The sequence below is a fragment of the Salvelinus sp. IW2-2015 genome, linkage group LG27 (assembly GCF_002910315.2).
Source record: "Salvelinus sp. IW2-2015 linkage group LG27, ASM291031v2, whole genome shotgun sequence".
In the NCBI taxonomy this organism is placed as follows: domain Eukaryota; kingdom Metazoa; phylum Chordata; class Actinopteri; order Salmoniformes; family Salmonidae; genus Salvelinus; species Salvelinus sp. IW2-2015.
In genome coordinates, this window is record NC_036867.1 from 7,863,717 (window position 1) to 7,885,133 (window position 21,417).

General features: G+C 43.7%; 1 protein-coding gene across 2 annotated transcripts in view; it reads right to left on the reverse strand.

The window, feature by feature from the left end:
• bmp6 (bone morphogenetic protein 6) overlaps positions 1–18,880 on the reverse strand; it is a 47,497-nt gene extending 28,617 nt beyond the window's left edge. For both annotated transcript variants that reach the window (XM_023972318.2, XM_023972316.2), the window contains exon 1: positions 17,985–18,880. In XM_023972318.2, the coding sequence (XP_023828086.1) occupies positions 17,985–18,390 (406 nt within the window). In that variant the 5' untranslated portion in view covers positions 18,391–18,880. The remainder of the gene's footprint in view (positions 1–17,984) is intronic.
• Positions 18,881–21,417: the final 2,537 nt, after the last annotated feature.

The following is a 21,417-nucleotide window of genomic DNA, read 5'->3' on the forward strand; positions in this document are numbered from 1 at the left end:
ACAGAGCCCACACTTCCGCCACGCCAGCCCTCCCCAACAAATCTGAGGAGTAAATTAAATGGTAGAGCAGGGACGTGGAGAGAGGGGGAGGGCCAAGGGAGGTACTATAAGGAGGTTCAGTACTTCAGTATGGAGGCTACATGAAGAGACTTTCTTGTGGGACAGTAGCTTCTCTCCTAGAGACATTAGGGAGTCCCCCCCCCATCTCCCCTCTTCAATCAGGGGTCAAGGGTACCCCCGTACCCCATAGTACATCTTGGCATATGTGTTCCCAATTAGGGAGGAGAGACACTTTGGAGGATCTCACGGAGAATAGGGGACAGTATGCTGTGGGACCCCAGTTCCCATCCAACCACTGAGGCTTCAATTGACTGACTAACCTTGGCCAGTCCGCCCCTGGTAAGACAGCAGTAAAGCTCAATGACGAGCTGCCCCCTGGAGACACACAGAGAGATACTCACTGCTTTAGGGGTTTACCAGAGCTTACCCCCTTAGAGACTAGCACACCCCTACACAATCTACCGGAACTCAACCTCTTACACGCACGCACGCACGCACGCACGCACGCACGCACGCACGCACGCACGCACGCACGCACGCACGCACGCACACACACACACACACACACACGTCCCAGAGCACACCATGGAAGATGGAGGAGCGCGAGGACGTGGAGGAAGATGCGCCTCACTTCACCTCAGGTCTCATCTGCAGCCAGCCAGGACTCACAAGGCCAGGACCCCACTTAAGCCTTTCGCTGGCGCCTAGCAGAACTCATCTATGCGAACCGAAGGAGTGTGCTCGCATACACCCTTAAAAGAACGTAGCTTGAAAAACATTAAAAAAGCATCAATAGTACTGTTTGTTCAGCTTGAGCTGAGCTTCAGCATAGCCACTTCTTCAAAACAGTCAGAATTAATCTAAGATAACTCAAGAAATATGTCATTAATTGTGACGTTTTTGCTGAGGAAGGTCTTAGACGCGCAATTTTATGTCTAACTAAGATGTTTGGTTACATCTAACTAAAATGTTAAGAAAATCACAAATGTCATGGATATATTGGAGCTAGTGGATATTTGAAGGCTAAAGCTCAATATATGAAGGCTAAAGCTCAAGCTAGTCGTCTTGATTACATTTTTATGTCATTCTCTCTGGTACCAAAAGTTTAAAAAGTTTTGATAGGGCTCAGAATGCGGTTGGACCATCACATAATTAGCATATATTACTCTTACAGAATTTCCACGTGGGCGAGGATATTGGAAATTGAATCAAAGCCTATTGGATGACAATTTTTTTTAATTTTTTTTTAATTTTATCCCCTTTTCTCCCCAATTTTCGTGGTATCCAATTGCTAGTAATTACTATCTTGTCTCATCGTTACAACTCCCGTACGGGCTCGGGAGAGACGAAGGTCGAAAGCCACSCGTCCTCCGAAGCACAACCCAACCAAGCCGCACTGCTTCTTAACACAGCGCGCCTCCAACCCGGAAGCCAGCCGCACCAATGTGTCGGAGGAAACACCGTGCACCTGGCCCCCCTTGGTTAGCGCGCACTGCGCCCGGCCCGCCACAGGAGTCGCTGGAGCGCGATGAGACAAGGATATCCCTACCGGCCAAACCCTCCCTGACCCGGACRACGCTAGGCCAATTGTGCGTCACCTCACGGACCTCCCGGTCGCGGCCGGCTGCGACAGAGCCTGGGCGCGAACCCAGGCTCTGGACCACTGCGCCACCCGGGAGGCCCGACAACTTGTTTTTAACCAGGACAGAAGAATTTATAACTGCCTTTTCTGACATAACATAGGTACAGCAGATCCCCTTATTGTACAGGACACTTTTAAATGTGGCTTTAGAGGCCATGCAATTCAGTACTCATGTACTCAATTCAGTACTAAAACAAAAAAAAAATTAAATCAAGAGTCCATATTAACAAAGGAAACTGAAGGACTAACAGAACAGACATATAGCAATAAAACCTATACCATAGAGGCTCAGAGAAAGTTGGAGGAAAAACAAAAAGAAATGGAACTTATTCAAGAAAGATCAAGTGTAATATATTATAAAAAATAAAGCGAACTGGATGGAATATGGGGAAAATGCACCAAATTATTTTTCAATCTTCAAAATAGAAATGCTACCAAAGAGAATTTACTGAAACTTGTTACAAATGATGAAGTCACCCATGATTCACCAAACAATATTTTGAAAGAGGAAGTAAAGTACTTTAAGCATATGTTTTCTCCACTAACCGAAGCTAATTGTATGATTTTTTTTCTAATAATAATAATGTCAAATTAACAGCTGTACAGAAAGACTCATGTGAAGGCCAAATTACAGGAGGAGGAAATTAAAGCCTTTAAGTCCGGGAAAGCTCCAGGGTTGGATGGTATACCAAGCCTTTTTGATATACTCAGAGGACCGTTATTAGCATGTTTTAATCACTCCTATATAAATGGTAGATTATCAGACACTCAACAAGAAGGTCTGATTTCATTGTTACTGAAACAAGATCCAAGTGGTAAATATAAAGATCCAGTCCATTTAAAAAATTGGATGCGCCTCTTACACTTCAGTGTTGTGATGCAAAATTCCTAGCAAAATGCTTAGCTCACAGAATTAAAAAGGTTATTGTCGGATATTATTCATCCTAATCAGACAGGTTCTTTACATGGATGACACATTGGAGATAATATAAGACAAGTACTGGAAACAATAGAACACTATGAAAAATCTGGGAAACCAGGCCTGGTATTCATGGCTGACTTTAAAAGGCCTTTGATAAAGTATGACTGGAGTTTATATATGGCTGGGATATTTCAATTTTGGAGAATCTCTTATAAAATGGGTTAAAGTTATGTATAGTAACCCTATGTGTAAAATAGTAAATAATGGCTACTTCTCAAAAAGTTTTAAACTGTCAAGAGGAGTAAAACAAGGTTCTCCACTATCGCCATATCTATTTATTATTGCCATCGAAATGTTAGCTATTAAAATTAGATCCAACAATAACATCAATGGGTTAGAAATACAGGGCTTAAAAACAAAGGTGTCATTTTAAATCCGCAATTTGGATCCCTCCACAGCCTCAGAGGATCTAGATACTTTTTCGAACCTCTTTGGATTAAAACCARATTATGATAAGTGAACTATATTAAGTATTGGATCACACAAAAATACAACTTTTACATTACTGTGTAGTTTACCAATAAAATTGTCTGACGGGGATGTGGACAAACTCGATATACATATCCCGAAAGAAAGAAATGATCTCATTCCAATACATTTCTATAGAAAGTTAGCAAAAATAGATAAGATCTTGCTACCATGGAAAGGAAAATATCCTGTCTATTTGTGGAAAAATCACACTGATTAATTATTTAGTCATATCCCAGTGAGCTATTTTCGTATGGTCTTGCCTACACCTAGCGACCTGTTTTTTCAATTATGAGCAAAAATATTCAATTTTATTTGGAATGGCAAACTGGACAAAATTAAATGGGCCTATTTATATAATGAATATGAATTAAAAGGGCAGAAATTAAATATTAAAGCATTAGACCTCTCACTAAAGGTGTCAGTCATCCAAAAGTTATACTTGAATCTTGTTTCTCAGGCAAATTAGTAAGAATGTCTCACCCCATGTTCAAGAATGGCCCTTTTATTTTACTTTATTTGTACTTTCTTTGTGTTCCTACAATAAAAACAAAGTATAAAAAAKAAAAAAKAAAAAAGAATGGCCCTTTTTTAAATTCAGATTACAACCTCTCACTTTTAGTTATTTGAAAACAAAAGTGTCTCCAAAATATCATTATTTTTAAAACAAGCCATAGAAAGTCGGTTGCAATTTCAGTTTAATCCACCAGAAAAGACAGAACAAATAATGCAACAAATATTGTGGTTAAACTCAAATATACTAATTGATAAAAAAATAAATTAKAAAATATATATAATCTTTGTAAATTATATAATAAATAGGACTGGTGGAGTTTTCACACATGCAGCTAATAAAAATGCATGGAAATGTCTGCTCTACCCAAAATTACAAACAACTAATTTCAGAATTACCACAAAAATGGAAGAGGCAAGTGGAAGGCGAAAAAAGTAAGGAACATGTCTGTCGGCCCTGCATTAAAGTCCAAAATATACCAGTTTCATTTAAGGACCAAAAAATGTACAGCTGTGTCATGTAGATTGCAAAATAGTTGGGAAGAGATTTTCGATGTACCGATTCCATGGCACATGGTTTATGAACTGATACTCAAAACGATGCCGGATTCAAAACTTMGAATYTTTCCATTTAAATTATTATACAAAATTCTTACAACCAAAAGAATGTTATATATGTGGGTGATACAACCTTCCCAGCTTTGCAGATTTTGCTGCGAAGAGACTAGAAGTCTAAGTGTTGTTGTTCATTAGTTTACTCCAGTTGGGGGTATGTAGAAAATAGTTAAAATAAAGAAAAACCCTGGAATGAGTAGCTGTCCAAACTTTTGACTGGTACTGTATATATTTTAAAAACATTTTTTGGGGGGGATTGGAAGTGAGGCAGAAGCTACAATCTATCTGCAATATTAAAGCTGATCTACCCCCCCCCCCCCAATTTTATTTTTTAAATAATAAGTTGTTTGGTGCAGTATTTCTCATGTCATTATTTGGGTTGTTGTATAAAAACAATTACTCTCTCGTTGAATGACAACAAACAGTTATTTGAAGAATATCTACCAACGGAGGGGCGTAGACTTCGGCTACCGAATTTCGCCTTGCCTCGAGAAACAAAAACGTCACAAAATGTCGTCATAATATATGCATGAACTGTTTCGGATGGGAAGTATGCGGACACCTTTACACACACAGGAAACCAACAAGATCTTATTCACATCAGCAGCCCGAATGTTGACGTGGCCTCTGACGCCTCTTGACAGTGAATGGTTCATTATCGGGCACGCACGCACGCACGCACGCGCACACACACACACACACACACACACACACACACACACACACACACACACACACACACACACACACAAGTTGTATTGAGAATTGCAGCTCAGAGGTCAGCCTGAGGTTCACACTAGTGACAGCTCTTTCAAGGGGAGAGGTCAGGGTATTCCAAATCTCACTTAGCACCCATGGGTTTAAGATGRAGGCTTGAAATGCAATTGATGGTCWGWTGAGCACTTCTATCTTGTTTAAACTGACCTGAGCTCTAGAGGGAGAAGGCATGAAGGGGACATTTGAGTTGCTTCTCCTGAGAGTATTCCAGAAGATGTAGCATTAAGAGAGCATTAGCAACATCTTGCTAACAGTAGGTGATGGAAATACAGTAACATGTGTAGGGTCAATAGGGGAGAGTTAGGGTGGACTGACCAGATGCACACCTCCAGCACAGAGACCGTGGTCACATGCTGTAGCACAGAATGTGGCCACAAAGCCAGTGCGAGTGTATGCACACACACACACCCCAACACAGACACACACACACTCGTAACCCCCACACAAATKACTGCATTTACAAAGGACCGTTGATTTAAAAAATCGCAACTGACTATAAATGTCAATGATCCTGCTGCACTGGACACCTGAGGTCTTTAGTATCCACATACAAACACACACCGCCACGCACACACACATACAGTGGGAAAGTACACTGAGCAGCCCTAGAGACAGTGGTGACTTGTGAAAGTATGCTGCAGACGTGAGAATGGAATGTCTCTGATGATTCACCAAAACCTGGTGGGCGATACGACCGAGGGAGAGAGAGAGAGACACAGACAGAAAGGGACAGAGAAGAAGAAGGGGGGTCTTGGAAAGGTATTATTGCTGTCTGTTCTCTCGTTTCCACCTGCGCAACATGTGGCTTCAGTGTCCTGGTGCTATTGCCATTAGCCCCCACACAGTATGGACGCTCTAGTAGTARGAAATGACTGAGGAAACTAAATGGGACATGCAACTCGAGGACAGGGAGGGAGAGAAAGAGAAGGAAACTAAGAAAAGAAACCAAAATCAGGAAGATTAACTTAAATTAATTGAGGTCTGTTTTTGAATGCAGGAAAAGTAAAGGTTAAGGAACCACAGAAAATAAGAAAAAGAGAGGGAGGGAGCTGAGAGGACAGAGGAGAGAGTGTCTGCAGTGTTAAGAAGACTAGACTGGCGTTGAGGGAGAGGTGGGCGGGTGGCTCTGTGGTCAGTGGTCAACGGCGTCTCTCACTCTAAATGTTTTCCATCCAATCCCCTGGAGGGAGCACGGCAGTCGCCTTCCATTTAATCCCTCTGGCCGCATCCAGTCCTTTCCCTCAACCGCAAAGAAAAAYAAATGCCGTCTCCCCCACAGCACTGCTCATCAGGGCACTGGCTAGCTAGTAGTTACACACCTCCACTAMCCCCTCCCAAACCACGGGGGCGCTGTAGCAAAACGTGGTGGTTAACACCAAATCTGAACAGCACCTTTGTGACCCAGATAGCAGGTCTCTGAAAGCTCAAAGCAACTTTGGGGAGGTCTGTGTGTTTTTTTTATTATATTTTTATTTCACCTTTATTTAACCAGGTAGGCCAGTTGAGAACAAGTTCTCATTTACAACTGCGACCTGGCCAAGATAAAGCAAAGCAGTGCGACAAAAACAACACAGAKTTACACATGGGATAAACAAACGTACAGTCAATAACACAATAGAAAAAATAAAAATGTATATACAGTGTGTGCAAATGTAGTAAGTGTCAAAGCCAACGAGTTTCTGCAGAGTAACGGTTTGACAACATGAGGGTTAAGGGGAGAGCTATCTCAGTAGTGTTCAGTCAGGGTTGCCCAAATCGGCAGGGGAGAGGGGTTTTCTTGGGGTACCACCACTCTGATGGAGAATAAAGCGGTTTGGATCCATTTGGATAATGTTGTTTTAAAACCCAGTTTCTAATTATAGCTGCAAACTATATAGCCCACATCTCATGTTTTCGTAGAAGTAGAATGTTGATTACAAATCCATGACTTGGAGTGCAGAGAACATAGTTTGTCACATTACGMCTGTGAATAAACTACACTTGACCTGAGGCATGTAATATGCATTATTGTTAGCCACAATGGAAAACAACTTGGAACTTCACACAACCCAAAACAAGAGCTTGGGTTAGAATCCAGCCAACAGTTCAGACTGTAAATCTACTCAACAATCCACTTTGTCGTTAAGTCTCTCTAATTTGCCATTCATTCAGGAATGAGCTGCCATACCCACATTGCATAGCTGTGAACTAAAGCGAGATAAAAAAAATAAAAACATTTGCACAAGCCCTTCAATTAAATAGGACTTCTTTGCACCCTTTCAGACAGACCAGACGCAAAAAAAATATTCTAAAGACGCCTCCAATGATTAAACCAATAAAAATGAAGCACAGCCCAAGGCATGTGAAGAATTCATATCGTGTTTATGTAATTATATTCTCTCTTGCCTCCATCTCAGATTTGATGGCTCCTGAGGGGGGGCTCTCACACATCCCAATGCCTTCCCGCTTTCACTAATTGCTCCAGTGTTCATAATTAAAGGTTTGTTCGACTCCTGTTTCTTGGGAAACTCTCTGGGCTTCACATGGTGGGCCCAATTCTTCTAGAACCGCAGCACATAATGAAACAAAGCCAAAGAAAAATACATTTCTCAAAGTTAAAAAAAGAAAAAGATCTGCTCTAGTCTAAACATAAAAGCTCCTGGGCTTCCATTCAACTTCAAACTCTATTTGTTGGTATTAGGAGCCATGCAAAAACTAATCTCTTGGAAAAACATCCTTTCTTCTATAAAAGTTTAGACTTTTCGCAGTATCCTCTCAGCAGGATACTGTTTGGAGTTGGTGGTTGTATCCATCTGCCTAAGGAGCTGCCTGTGGCGCTCCCCGAGGGGCCGCCACGCTCCACTTCCCCCAGGGCTTGTTTCCACGTCCTGCTGGCCTGATGGGGTTTGTTGTAAGGCAGCTGGGAGGCAACTAGATAGGGTTCAAAGTGTGGGGTGAGAATGGGGGTTTGGGGGGGTCCCTGAACACTTGTCCCCGTCTCTGATCCTCTACTCTGACCGGAGCCTGCATCAAAGCCTGCCCGCCAGGAGACACCGGCCCAGGCATGGGTCACTGGCGGGTTCGGGGGTTTACGACGGAGCCGTACCCGCGCGCACAGCCACATATGCACGCACACACACACTCACAGCCCCCACACACCTCTGCCCCAAAGTCAGAGTACACAAATGTGAACATGGATGGGCAGACCACTCCACCATGGCGAGGATATGAGGCAAGGAGACCATCCTTTGCAAAGAACATCCTACACCATCTGCACTAGAAGAAGAGCCTTCAAGCCAAGACTGGCCAGCTATTGGCCCATCAGCCCACCAGGTTACGTAATGACATCACTCAGGAAGGAATTCCACATTGGGGCATAAGTCCCCATTAGAATCCTATTCTGACTATAATCATAATCCTTTAAAAAGGAATACTGAGTCCGAACCAAACCCCTGACAGGCAGCGTCTAACGTCTACTGTCCGGGCCTATTTTTCCACCGGCAAGTCCGTCAGCGCTGCATTCCACACGAATGCCCAGAAAAAAATTACATCTGGACGCACATCTCAGGTTTTAAAGTCCMGGGGTCCTCAGAAGGCAYGGGTAATTTGTGATAATTGCAGCTTTGCGGGGGCTCTGCTAAAAGATGTCCGGGWGCTGCCTGCCCACGGCCTTGAATGTAACCAAAAGAGACTATCAGGAGCCCCAATCGGCAGACTGCTGAATGGTAGCAGTCATCCCCCTCATACCTGTGTGTCATTGGGAGATTTCATTCCCATTTCTTCAACAGCTCTCAGGACATAACTACTGTACACTGCTGAGAGGAAATTATTCTGTGCGTGTGTGTTGTTCATGTGTGTGTGTTCGTGTGTACGCTAAAGGCCTCAGGTGTCCACAGAGCAGGCTCATTGACATTAATGGTCAGCAGTGATTTTTTTTCAACAGGCCTTGTAAAAGCAGCCATTCTAATTCGCTACCCAATGTGAGCCAATGACCTGTCAACAAATAGGGTAACATCTTTTTTCTAATTGAGAAGGAAATTCCATAAAAATCGGGGCAATGGTCTGGAAAATAAACACTCACATTCTTTTCCACTTTTTGACTTATAGAGACATGAATGAAAGCATCAGAAGTACAGCTAAGGTATAGCTGATAGAACAGTGTTAGGACAGACTACAGTATATTCTACTGCTCTGCACTGGCAGTCTCACAGAACGGGATCTTCTCATACCATCCTGCATGTGTCTCCTCCCTGACATCCCAGGACAGGGGCCGGAAAAACCGCTGGATGCTTTCACTCACACACAAACAAGAAAATAAACCCAACCAAACATTGGTAAACAAAGTGAGAGCGATATAAGGTTCTTGGCTGGTGGTTGTACACAAACGCGAGAGCGACAATACTGAGGTCAGCATCACTATTATCCAACATATTGCAATACATATTACAGACATGCATAGTATACACATAGAAGTGTTTACATGGCTCTTATCCTGTCCTTATAGTTCACTGTCCCTTGGTAGCTATAGGATACAGGGACAAACCATCTGTGTGGGCCAGAGGGGTGTCCCAAGCTGCCTTTCACTTAGCCCAATGCATATCTGCTCTCTGAAGCTACGCCAAATACATTTGAGACTCATAATAATCGTCAGCTAAAAGGATACCATCAATGTCCAACTTTATCGGAGAATCAATGGCCATCCGATTTGGAGATCTTTAAAAAGTCTCTGATCTCATTTCTTCCACTAATGTAGGATTCTCTGTCCTTGATGTTTCGGTCAATTTCCTCTGAAATTTATAGGCTACTGACGACGAAGGCTACTTCTATCCTATGGGCCAAACTACTGACCCTCTATAAAAAATGGCTCCCTTGCTACTTCTCAGTTTGGCTTCCATTAGTACAAACTAAATATAAACAGAGATGTACTTCGTTGTTTTTTATGTACTTCTCCCCCAAATATGTACACTTGTAATTTTCACCAGTGTTCTTTTTTCATACTCTGCCAAGTCTGTGATGATTATTGTCAAGGTTCTCTTATATTGGCCTTTCAGGCTTTGTGGAATGCCATTTGAGAGCTGGTCCCTAGGGAGTGTGTGTGCGTATACATCTGCACACATGCGTGTGTACTGTATGTGTATGCGCACACATCTCTGTGTGTGTGTGAGGGGGCAGCGGGACCGGGTGGGGAGACCTGCTATAGTGATCTGGTGTCTGCTGTAGCAGGTGTGTGTCTGAGCGCTCGGCGGGCCTCTGCACTCCGATTTAGAGGAGGAAGCTTGTGTCAGACGGACGAGATGGATTTCTCCTGAGGGATCCGATAAATAAGGAAAAAATATCTTTGAAAAAGGAAACGCAGCTGTTTCCAAAGGAGAAGTCAAAATATTGGTGGCTTGCATTCCACAGCCGCAAGTTAGAAGGCCAGGGTATCTCTCTCTCTATCCCCCCCTCCCTCTCTCTCTCTCCCTGACTGGTATGAGGGTTGAGGCTCAATGCTATTCCCATTGGAAACTCTGAGTAGACCACAATGCCATTCAGTGGCTCAAAACAAGAGCACATGATCCGCTGATAAATCAGAGCAGCTCCATTGTTCCCCCGTGTTGTTTTTTATGTAAGTAAGATACACAAATTAAACACAGCGACGTGGTCAGGGCCGGAGATCGTACTAAGGCCTGAACAGAATCTAGGATAAGTACTACGATAAGTACCTGCACAGGTCTGTCAGTAAAAATGTCAGCATGGTAGTCAACATTACAAGAAAATATTCTATGGGGTTCTCAAGCAATTCACCAGCCATCTGGACATGTAATACCAAATGAAGGTGCTGTGGCCATGTAAAAAGGCTCAACACTTCCTCTCTACTAATCGACAGAGCGAAACATGACACAGACATAACCATGGAGACCAACCGACGGGGGGAATTCCTTACCCTGCTTTAATACTGGCCATATGATTTAAAAACGCACTCCAAAATGGAGGGTCCCCCCCAAAAACACTTAAGTGCTCCCATAAATCAAAAGTTCCAAGTTCCAACCCTCCAGACCTGACAAGTCAGACAGAGAGGGGACAGCAGGCGAGCCCCACTGAGAAACTCAGCTCACACGTTTTCTATTCTATTCATTAGCAGCCAGGATTTAGGATACATACCTCCCCAGGCTACAGGACAGGGGTGTGAACTTTGAACAATACAGGGTGTTTTGGGTCYGAGGGCGGGTAAACAGTCTGAAAGCAGCCTAGACAGTGACCTGACTAGTGGAATGCGCCAGTGGGAGTGTGGCTATGATCTCCATCCCTCCCCTCAGCTCAGGGAGCTCCCATCTCGCCTTGTTTTCGTGCCTGTATCGTGTTTGGAAAGCCAGCCCCTCAGCTCGTCTGGCCCTCATAAATTTGTCAGCGGCGGCCCGTTTGAAATAGAGGGGCTGCTTGTGGAGGTTGGAGGGGTTGGAGTGTTCGGAGCACGCGGAGGCCCTGATTCTCCCTGTGTTGTTGTTTCAGGCACGTCCTCTTTAAAGCTCGGACCGGGAACACTGAACACGGATGGGTAGCAATGGTCAACCCTGTCCTATCTCCACCCGCGGACGTCTTCCATTGAGTGTCCTGACCCCTCTCCTTCCTCTTGACCCTTCCAGGCCACAGAAACACTTAAATCACCCATGGCCCCAGTGGTCTGTCCCTCTCAGCTCTTTGTGTCCATGTCTCTGTCTTCGTGCCACATCTGGGTATGTCCTCCTTTGCCTTTTGTTGGCTGGAGATAAATCCTGCTCTTTTCTGTATTGGACAGAACAAAGCTCCATGTTGGAATGTGACAGGCAGCCTGTCATTAGTTAGACATGACGTTTACACACATACATCTCTTCTTTAGTGGCCGTCTCTGTTGACCGTGTTTATTGTTAAGCACATTTTATGAAGTCCTGATCATTTGGATAGCTGCCTGGAATTGCATCTCACAGAGTAACCAATATCCACCATAATTTATCATCCTAACGTCTGTGTGTGTGATTTACAGAACAACACAAATGCAATTTCGATACCTCCCTGAATCAATTTGATATCAATGATATCAGTCGCATCTCTTCTGCTGTCTGCAGGAGTCAAGCTTGAAAAGCAAGCAACAAAGGAGATTGATGAGAATACACCTAAGGCGTGTGTGCGTGCCTATGTCTGTGTGTAGGCATACGTACCTGCGTCTACGGATGTGTTTGTACGCTACTGGCCAGGATAGCGGGAGGGCTTTCATGTGTGTGTGTATATTTCACAGCTGCTACGCATCAACATATCAGTGCTGTGTTGATTCAGGAAGCGCTAACGCCACCCAAGCGTCAATAAGTCCTCAGCAGGGGAGGTAGTAAAGGCCTAAGGAGCAGGAGAGGGGGCGTTCAGAAAGAGGGGTGATGCTGTTTTCACCCTCCAATCAACGGCCTTTGCCCCCCCCCCCCACTCCGCTTTGCTTAGAGAGCAGGTGAAAAGGGAATGTATCACTTGTTACACCAAACGTGTATCATATAGGATAATTAATCTAGAAAATAGTTGATTCAGCAAACTGGAAGCAACATTTCTATCACCAGGGTAGACTGTAGTACTCCTATCTGTATTTCTGCCCTAGGAATCGTCTTTCATCCCCTTTCTCTCTCTCTCTCTCTCTCTCTCTCGCTCTCTCTCTCTCTCTCTCTCTCTCTCTCTCCGCCTCCCTCTCTCTCTCTCTCTCTCTCTCTCTCTCTCTCTCTCTCTCTCTCTCTCTCTCTCTCTCTCTCTCTCTCTCTCTCTCTCTCTCTCTCTGCTCTCGTCTCTCTCTCTCTCTCTCTCTCTCTCTCTCTCTCTCTCTCTCTCTCTCTCTCTCTCTCTCTCTCTCTCTCTCTCTCTCTCCTCTCTCGTCTCTTCTTCTCTCTCTCTCTTCTCTCTCTCTCTCTCTCTCTCTTCTCTCTCCTCGCTCTCACACAAACACCACACACACATTATCTCCTTACTAAAGCCCTCTCTAAAAGAACCAGCAGGGAGTCAGAAGGTCAGAGGTCATAGCAGAAGCAGGCCGACTGTACTCCACTCTCTTCTTGGCCTCTGACACCACTGCAACAGTTGCAAGAATGAGCCGTAAGGGAGATTTGGGTCTGTCCTGGAGATATAGCAGAGCAAACATTCCTGCATGCCAGCACACGACGTGATAAATGGGAGAAGAGCGGGTCGTAATCAGATGTTCCGTCGCAGTCATCTGCGCTCCTTGACAGATGGTTAACTGCCGGAGTGTGCCGTGTACCACGCTCTTATCTCCTTCCTCTCCCATCCCACACTGTCCCACCGGGAATAGGAATGTCTGTAGAATTTTCAGAGCGGGACTTTGAAAAAATAAAGTATGGAACATGGCATTCTTAACACGTATAGAGACCAATCGTGACAGCCATCTTGTCAAGTTAGAGAGTAATGGCGTGAGAGGGAGCGATACCATCAGGTTTTTTAAGAGTAGGGTGTGACAGAAACTTCTTCAAGTGTAAACAGAATGCCTTCTTAAAAAGTGTTATCTTGGGCCTCCCGGGTGGCGCAGTGGTCTAGGGCACTGCATCGCAGCGCTAGCTGTGCCACCAGAGACTCTGGGTTCGCGCCCAGGCTCTGTCGCAGCCAGCCGCGACCGGGAGGTCCGTGGGGCGACGCACAATTGGCCTAGCGTCGTCCGGGTTAGGGAGGGTTTGGCCAGTAGGGATATCCTTGTCTCATCGCGCACCAGCGACTCCTGTGGCGGGGCGAGCGCAGTGCGGGGTATAAAAAAAATAATTTATTTTTAAAGTGTTATCTTTCTACCTTGGGTCATCTCATCTCTGGTGTGTGTGTGTGYTWAAGATTCAAAGTGTTCTCTAAGGCATTTCCTGCACATAGGCCTACTGCGGGACAGAAAGTAGCCTTTTAAGGGGCTGAACTTAAAGTTTTAAAACGAGGGGATAAATGTAACCAAAAACAAACCATAAACATTATTTTGGCTTTCATAAGTTTTATTTTGGCTTTCATAAGTTTTACGTATCAAACATATGATGCTTCCACTCTTAACATGGGACCAATAAAGTTCCAATGAAGTGCCCAAGATACACAAACGATTCCACATATTGAGTTACCGCATTTAAAGAGCTTCCTTTTCCGCTGTTTGGACTGTATTGGACATGAGGCTCTTTGGCAAAACATACAGCCGCTTCATAGAAACAAACAGTTTGATAGAGGAAACGTCTCCAGAGTCTGGTTGTTATAGCTTTTCTAGACAGTATGGAATTGTATTACAGAGCTAGGTGTTAAATCATAACTCCATCCTTTTTGACGTTTATTTATTTGTATCTCTTATTTTCCCTCAACTTCATGGCCTAGATACAATATTTTATTCCACGACAGCATATCTCTAATGCGTCACTTCATTTACTCCTTAAACACTGAACACAAAGCAGGAATGACACGGTTGATTTTGTTTAAGGGGTCTACAGGAAGTTGTTTAGAGGTTTTCACGGGTATTGGCCAAAGCCGCCCTCGTATCAAACAATTAACTCTTTGATCATTCCCAATTAATTATTTCATCATGCCGTAGCTTTGGGACATGTTCTGGTGCAAAAAGAACACAGCTTACCTGAGATTGAGCTGCTCAGAAATGCACCCAGGCATCGTAAGACAGGAAACACACATTTTAAAAGGCTGGGATTGCGAGAGTAAGCCTGGTATTGTCTAGACCCGGGTAATCTCCTGAAACCCCCCCTAGAAAACCCTCTGTCTCCCAGGTCACCTTTCAAGTGTGGGAGGCAGGCTGCTGGTGCGTTAACACCCGACGCGGGTGGCTATTGACTTAGCTAAGAGGGGCACTGACAGATCCTTCATTGCAGTGCAATGGGGTGTGGAGAGGGGGTTGAACGTAGGCCGGGTTAGGGAGGGTGAGGACCGGCTCATCCGTGAATCATGAAAACCACGGAAGGAGGGCGGCTAAAAAAACCAACAGCTGCCTGGTTCCGGCAGGTGGAAAATTAAGTTCCAAACAAGACAACTCCTACAAACAGGGATGGATTTTCCTGGATTTTGCTCTTACTTACTGGAAGTCCCCCTTTAGAGGATCTCATAGACAAATATAGAGAGTTATGAGGAGAAACAGGAGATGGGAGTTTTTGGTAGTTATCTCATGCCAAGCAAAGCTCGGGAAGACCTTCACCTGTCTGTGAGGCAAAGTGAATCCATCAGAAATAAGTGAAATTGACATGTTTTTAGACCATGTTTTCTCTTCTTCTGATCGGAAAATGACCCCCCCCCCCCCCTGTATGTTTTGGTTTTTTCCCTAGCACGACACAGCTGATTCAAATAATCAAAGCTTGATGATAAGTTGGTTATTTGAATCAGCTGTGTATTGCTAGGGGAAAAAACTAAACGTGCACCCAGGGAGTGCCCCAGGACCGAGTTTGGGAAACCCTGGTTTAGAAAACAGTATTTCACAGAACATGTGACTCAGTCACTTTCCTAGAAGACAGAATGACAGCTCACTCCAAGGGAAAGTCCTTTCTCACAGGACTAAAGCTATCATTTTCAAAATCATCTTCAGGCTGACTAGAGCTGCCACTGACCGGCTGACCGTTGCTACTACACAGCTGTGCATTAAGACAAGTCTGGACTTGTGGTACGACACGATAGACTATGACTCATACTGTACATAGTGTAACACTGTGTAACTGCACCATGCCAGCACCAGGGTAGGGTACCCATCAGGCAAACAGAGTGATGACGATGATCAACACACTATTTTAGGGAATGAGTGGGACGGAAAGGATGTTTCTGTTAAACTAATTTAAGTTCTTTCCTCTTACTTGTGATGAGTCAATATGGGTCGTTGGCATGAGTGGTATTCTCAACGAGCGGATGACTAAACAAGACCTAAACATGAGTCACTGACGAGGAACAGAACGTCTGCTTCACACTGGCCACACATCAGACAGATGCTGTAGCACCGGAGTGTTAAGGGACTCCTAAATCCATGATCCCCCATGGGAATGCCCAAAATGAGGCCTCTATTAGTAGAGCTGGGTGTGCAGTGGATCAATTGAGACCTACAATGCAAACGTAAAAGGTCAATCACCATATTCTCCAACACCGATCAGATCCGACGGTTGTCCCTATACGATACACAGACTGAAGGCAGACTTGAAAGAAACGAGACCACCCAGACAATAAGCAGCATCCAGTGGTCTGTTTCTCGGCCATCCGTCAGGAAAGAGTAAAATATAGAGGAAAGCGCATTAAAAGCTAATCCGATGACACACAGTAGTCATGCAATGCTTTATTCGCAAAGCAGATGGAGCACCTTGGCCGGTCTAGCATTAATTAGAATCACATTGGMAGAGGAAGCCATCTTCTCCAAGACAGTAACTAAGTAGCAGTACTCTGTTCTATTGGGATGGCAACTTAATCCCTGGGTACAATGAATTTGAGGGAATTGTGAACTGATGTATGGGAGATTATTAATTTAAGTGCATACGCAGATGTGCAACAGCAGCAAAAACCCAAACTAACAGGGACTCGAAACCACTCACCACACTCCAACAGCGGTCAATAGAGTCACTGAGTTACTTGAGAGAGAAAAAACACCCTGCAATATCTGGTTTTCATCACTACATGATGCAACTTCACCATTGAACACTCCAGAGGACGATTTAAAAAAGGAAGCTTTTGCTGCTTAGTTTGTTACACGCTCTACTTTGAATTGCATCKCATGATAATCACTTGTGGAATTGTGTGGTTAGGTTTGAGTTCAAAAAAAGTTTGAGAAGTGCCACAGACTTTTTTTTTTTTAAATCCCTCTTGGTTCGGACACTTCCGTAGTATTCTCAGACTCAATAATGACAATATGCAAAGAATGGCATCCATCAAGTTTAGCAGCGTTGACCGGAGTCTGGCAGCGCCTCTGTTTATCTTCACGCAGTCTGTTTAGACGAGCTCTGTAAACACTCGCGCGGCTAATGGAAGGAGAGACCGTGGGCTTTATGTTGAACTGTTTATGATGAAAGTATATCTTTATCGTCCAGGGTCTAATTAAAGAAATCCAACGAAGCAACACAAACAATACAACACAGTTCACATATTAAACCGCAATTTATATGGTCAATGCCAAGAATAGGTTTACACAAATACCAGCGTGCTGGTTGTTCTTTTTTGTATTTAGTTTGGTGTGGATACGTTTTTAATTTTCCTCCGTCAGATTTAAATCATTGAACCGATTGCACAACATTGAGGAATCAGCATTTGGACTAAATTAACCAATGTATCTCTGTGCGTAAATGATCCTCCAGACAAGTCCATAGACAAACAAAGTTAGGAAGCCTAGAGATTAAAAGCGTTGGGCCAGTAACCGAAAGGTCGCTGGTTCGAATCCCCCGAGCCGACTAGATGAAACATCTGTCGGTGTGCCCTTGAGTTAGGCACTTAACCCTAATCACTCCTGCAAGTCGCTCTGGATAAGAGCGTCTCCTAAATAACTAAAATGTAAATGTTACAATTAAGAGAACTTCTGATATTTCAACACAGTATATATAACATGTTATTTTTTATCGAGCTGTCGTTTTTACCACTGATGAGGACTGAGAAGAGTTTAGAGGAGATATGTCCCTGTGGTTGGTGGGAGCACGCGCAATGTTGCAGGCATCCACGGCCCAATACAGGCTCATTGGAATATTGTTGGCACTGGATCGAACACCTGTGAACAACAATTCACACGTAGACTGCAAAGGAACACTTCTGGTCTCTATTTTTTCAGCCTCTGTAGAATTAACTTCACGATAATGCTTTTTACGCACGAGTGTAGTCTACGTCTCCAATTTGCATTTGGATTGAGATTGATATTAAGGACGTATAAACTATTACTTTATTTGACWATTTTTTAACTCCAAATGAGCTAAATGACTATAGTTGAATACATTGCATTTGTAATGATAGAATAATTGAATAACTTACCCAAATTGACAAAGCTCATCACCATGTCGGCGTCATTTAGGAAGGCATTCTCCTGATATGTTGCCAAAGGGGGACCTTGGGTGGTGTAGATGGACTGGTACTGTTCCAACATGCCCTCCACGTCGTTTTTCTCCTCGCTGGATATCGTATTGTAAAGATCCAGCATGAAGAGCGGAGCGGAGTTGTACTTTCCATGTGACAGATGCGGTCTGGGTCTGTGTGGAAGTCCAAGGATGGAGAGGATCTCCTTCTGCATCTCTCTCTTTTCGTGAGTCCGCAACCGCCGGTGAATGAAACTTGGGTGCACCTCGTTGTTCCCATCGAATAAATAATTGCTACCTGCAATAAGGAACATGCAATAAGCGCTCCACCACAAACCCACAAAGGCAAACCAACAGCTTGTCATTGTATGTCCAGTTTGTAGTCAGTGTGTCTCTGACGTACGGTTTCAATGAGTTTCAATTGTGTTTCTTCAAACTAGCTCCTTGTTTTTACTGAAAGCTAAAGTAGCTCCTTTGAAATAAATCGAGAATCATTCACGCATTATGCAATATTATCCAACAAAAAATGTTCGTAAAATTGGTCTTCATAATTTCTGAAAAGTCTCCAAGTCCACAGCTCGGCTTTCTGCGTCAAAGGCAGCATGTAAAACAACTTCTGAACGCTTCGGTAAGTCCAAGTCAGACCCAGTCAAAATTAAAAGTTACACGACATGTTTTCTGGTAAAAATATAACTCTGAAAGAAACCATTGTACTCTACTGTATGTATTTAACTCTTAAATACAATATTTCCCAATGTTGCGTAGAAGAAATAACCCCTTAACTTGAAGTTTCCTCAATTCCACCGGTTGAATGTGTATCTGCAGTGTATGTGTCTGAGTTCGGAGTAACGGGCATTAGCAGGTAGTAAAGCGCGTGTAGCCACTGTACCCGCCCAGTTAGTGCGCGCAGAGGATAGGTGGGGCTGATGACATTTGATTTACATGTAGAAAGTGCCCATCAAAAGCTGTACATCTTTTCATACGCATGAGAAATTAAAAATACTTTAATTCATATTTATGACCATTTGTCAACAATAACCTTCGCACCAAATGTAAAACTTTCTTTGCCGAAAAATAGTGATATATACTATTCGAATAACCTGGACAGGTCATAACGGTCTTATTTTTAAGTCGTTAAAAGGTTTGAGACACTTGTTTCTTAAAGGTCCTCATCGACTTTCTTTAGGGAAAACTACTCTAGTCCGTTTGGAAATAATATTATATTGGTTATGCACGACCCCTGACGATGAAATGAAAAACAGCAACATCTCAGACACGTTACAATATTACTATAAATAATCCTTATTTTTTATATTTATGCCTTTATGCAAATTGTATCAAATTGTGATCCACGTTTGCTTAATGACTCCATTACACACTTGCTTCAAGAGACAGGGTTCAATACCACACATGGTGCTCAAAATAACTCTATTATATTCCAATAAATGTGTAATGCACCAGACAAATGTAAAAAAAAAAAAAGAGAAGCAAACTCCATTATTCATATGCACTATATAACTGAGCAACATTATGTAACTGAGTCATGAGCCTAGTTAAATAAAGGTTAAATAAATAAAAAATAAAGTACTACTTATTTAGGGTTGGTGGTGGGGGGGGGGGGGGGGGGTGGAGAGGGAACAGAAGAGAGTGCCCCACACCCCCACCGCCCCCTCCATGTTGTGTCTGTCTGTGGCCCAGATCCTCTGATAGGAAAGGCAGGGTGTCCTTATCTCTTTGCAGCCTATCTTATCTGTTGGGAGCTTGAAGAGCGGAGCAGCATCAAAGCCACATCCCCTCCCCTCCCCCTTCCTCCTTCCTCCTTCCCCACCTCCTCCACTGGTGAGGTCCAGGCGAAAGAGAGGAAGCAGACTCCGAACAACTGCCTACAGGACTGAGGGGAAGAGATGAGACAGACAGACAGCCAGCACAGTGGGGAAAAGTAAAAGAAGTCTGGCTTTATATAAAAGGCTACCTGCTCACTGTTTTTGGTCGTAGAGATTGAACTCGTCTGTTTGCAGCCTTGTAGAATGAACTTTTGGAAAAGTAAGAATGAAAAATAATGTATAAATTCAATACAGAACCCTTCTACAAGAACCATTTGTCAATAATGCATTCTTTGCTAGTAATTCAGTAAAACGGAGGATGACACAAAAAATATACTATATTGGACCAACAGTTGACTGTCTTAATATTAGCTTATTTACACATCATCACATCTAATTTAGGCATGCCACTCTTACTGCATTAGCAAGTAAAATACATCATTGTAAAGACATGACACGATTAGTGTCTGGCTATTGATGAATATTCAACCTCAAATGTCCACTTCGAGCGGTACGAAATTGAATAGGAATAACGATGTGTGTGTTTGTCTGTCTGTGTGTGTTGGGAGCAGGTGATAGCTGGGTGTATTGGCCGTGGGTGAGGAGGCAGGAGGAAGCAGAGGGAGGGCACACAGGCTAAACAGGGGGTGTGTGTCCTGTCATCATGGCGTCTAGACAGAGCCTCTCCTCACCCTAATTAACACACACACAGAGGGGTCACACTCACAACCTGAGGAGAGAGATTGGAGTCCCTCATACACAGGCTGGTCTCATTCCAACCTGTGGATATACAGTATATATATATGTGGATATACCATACAGTTTAGACACACACACACACACACACACACACACACACACACACACACACACACACACCACACACACACACACACACACACCACACACACACACAACACACACACACACACCACAACACACACACACACACACACACACATGCTTAGGGTACTACTTTCTCTGCTTCCAAGCTGAATCATCTCTCACACACGTGCATGTGCGCACAAGCACCCACACACACACAGATAATTGAGGGGGAGCTGTCCACCAGAGGAATGTTCACTCATAACACCAAGTTCACTTGGACTGCTAAATCTTCCACACTAATTATACAGACATAAACATGTGGGCACACACACATTCACACAGGCATAAACACACTCACAGTCATTCTTCGCACAGTAATTATTCCTCTAAACATGGCATTTCCACACAAAAATATCCACACTACCATCTTACTACAGTATAGTCTGGTGGTAGACCCAAGACCCCACACATCACACAACCATAGTACAACTCCAACCAGAAACAATGCCAGTATAGTGCTGGTGCTTTTGATGCCATTGCTGCTTTCCAGTCTTTGTCTTTCAAAGGTTTTGCTTCTTTCGACCAGCCTCCATACCCCTACTAGCCCTCCCTCTAATTCCTCTAGATATGAGGGTGGTGTACCAACCACAATTGTCGAGCGCAGTGATTTAACTTTAAAGAACCTTTGGTATGTGGGGGATCATTATGATATAGACTGTACAGATAAGCAGCTGGTGAGGT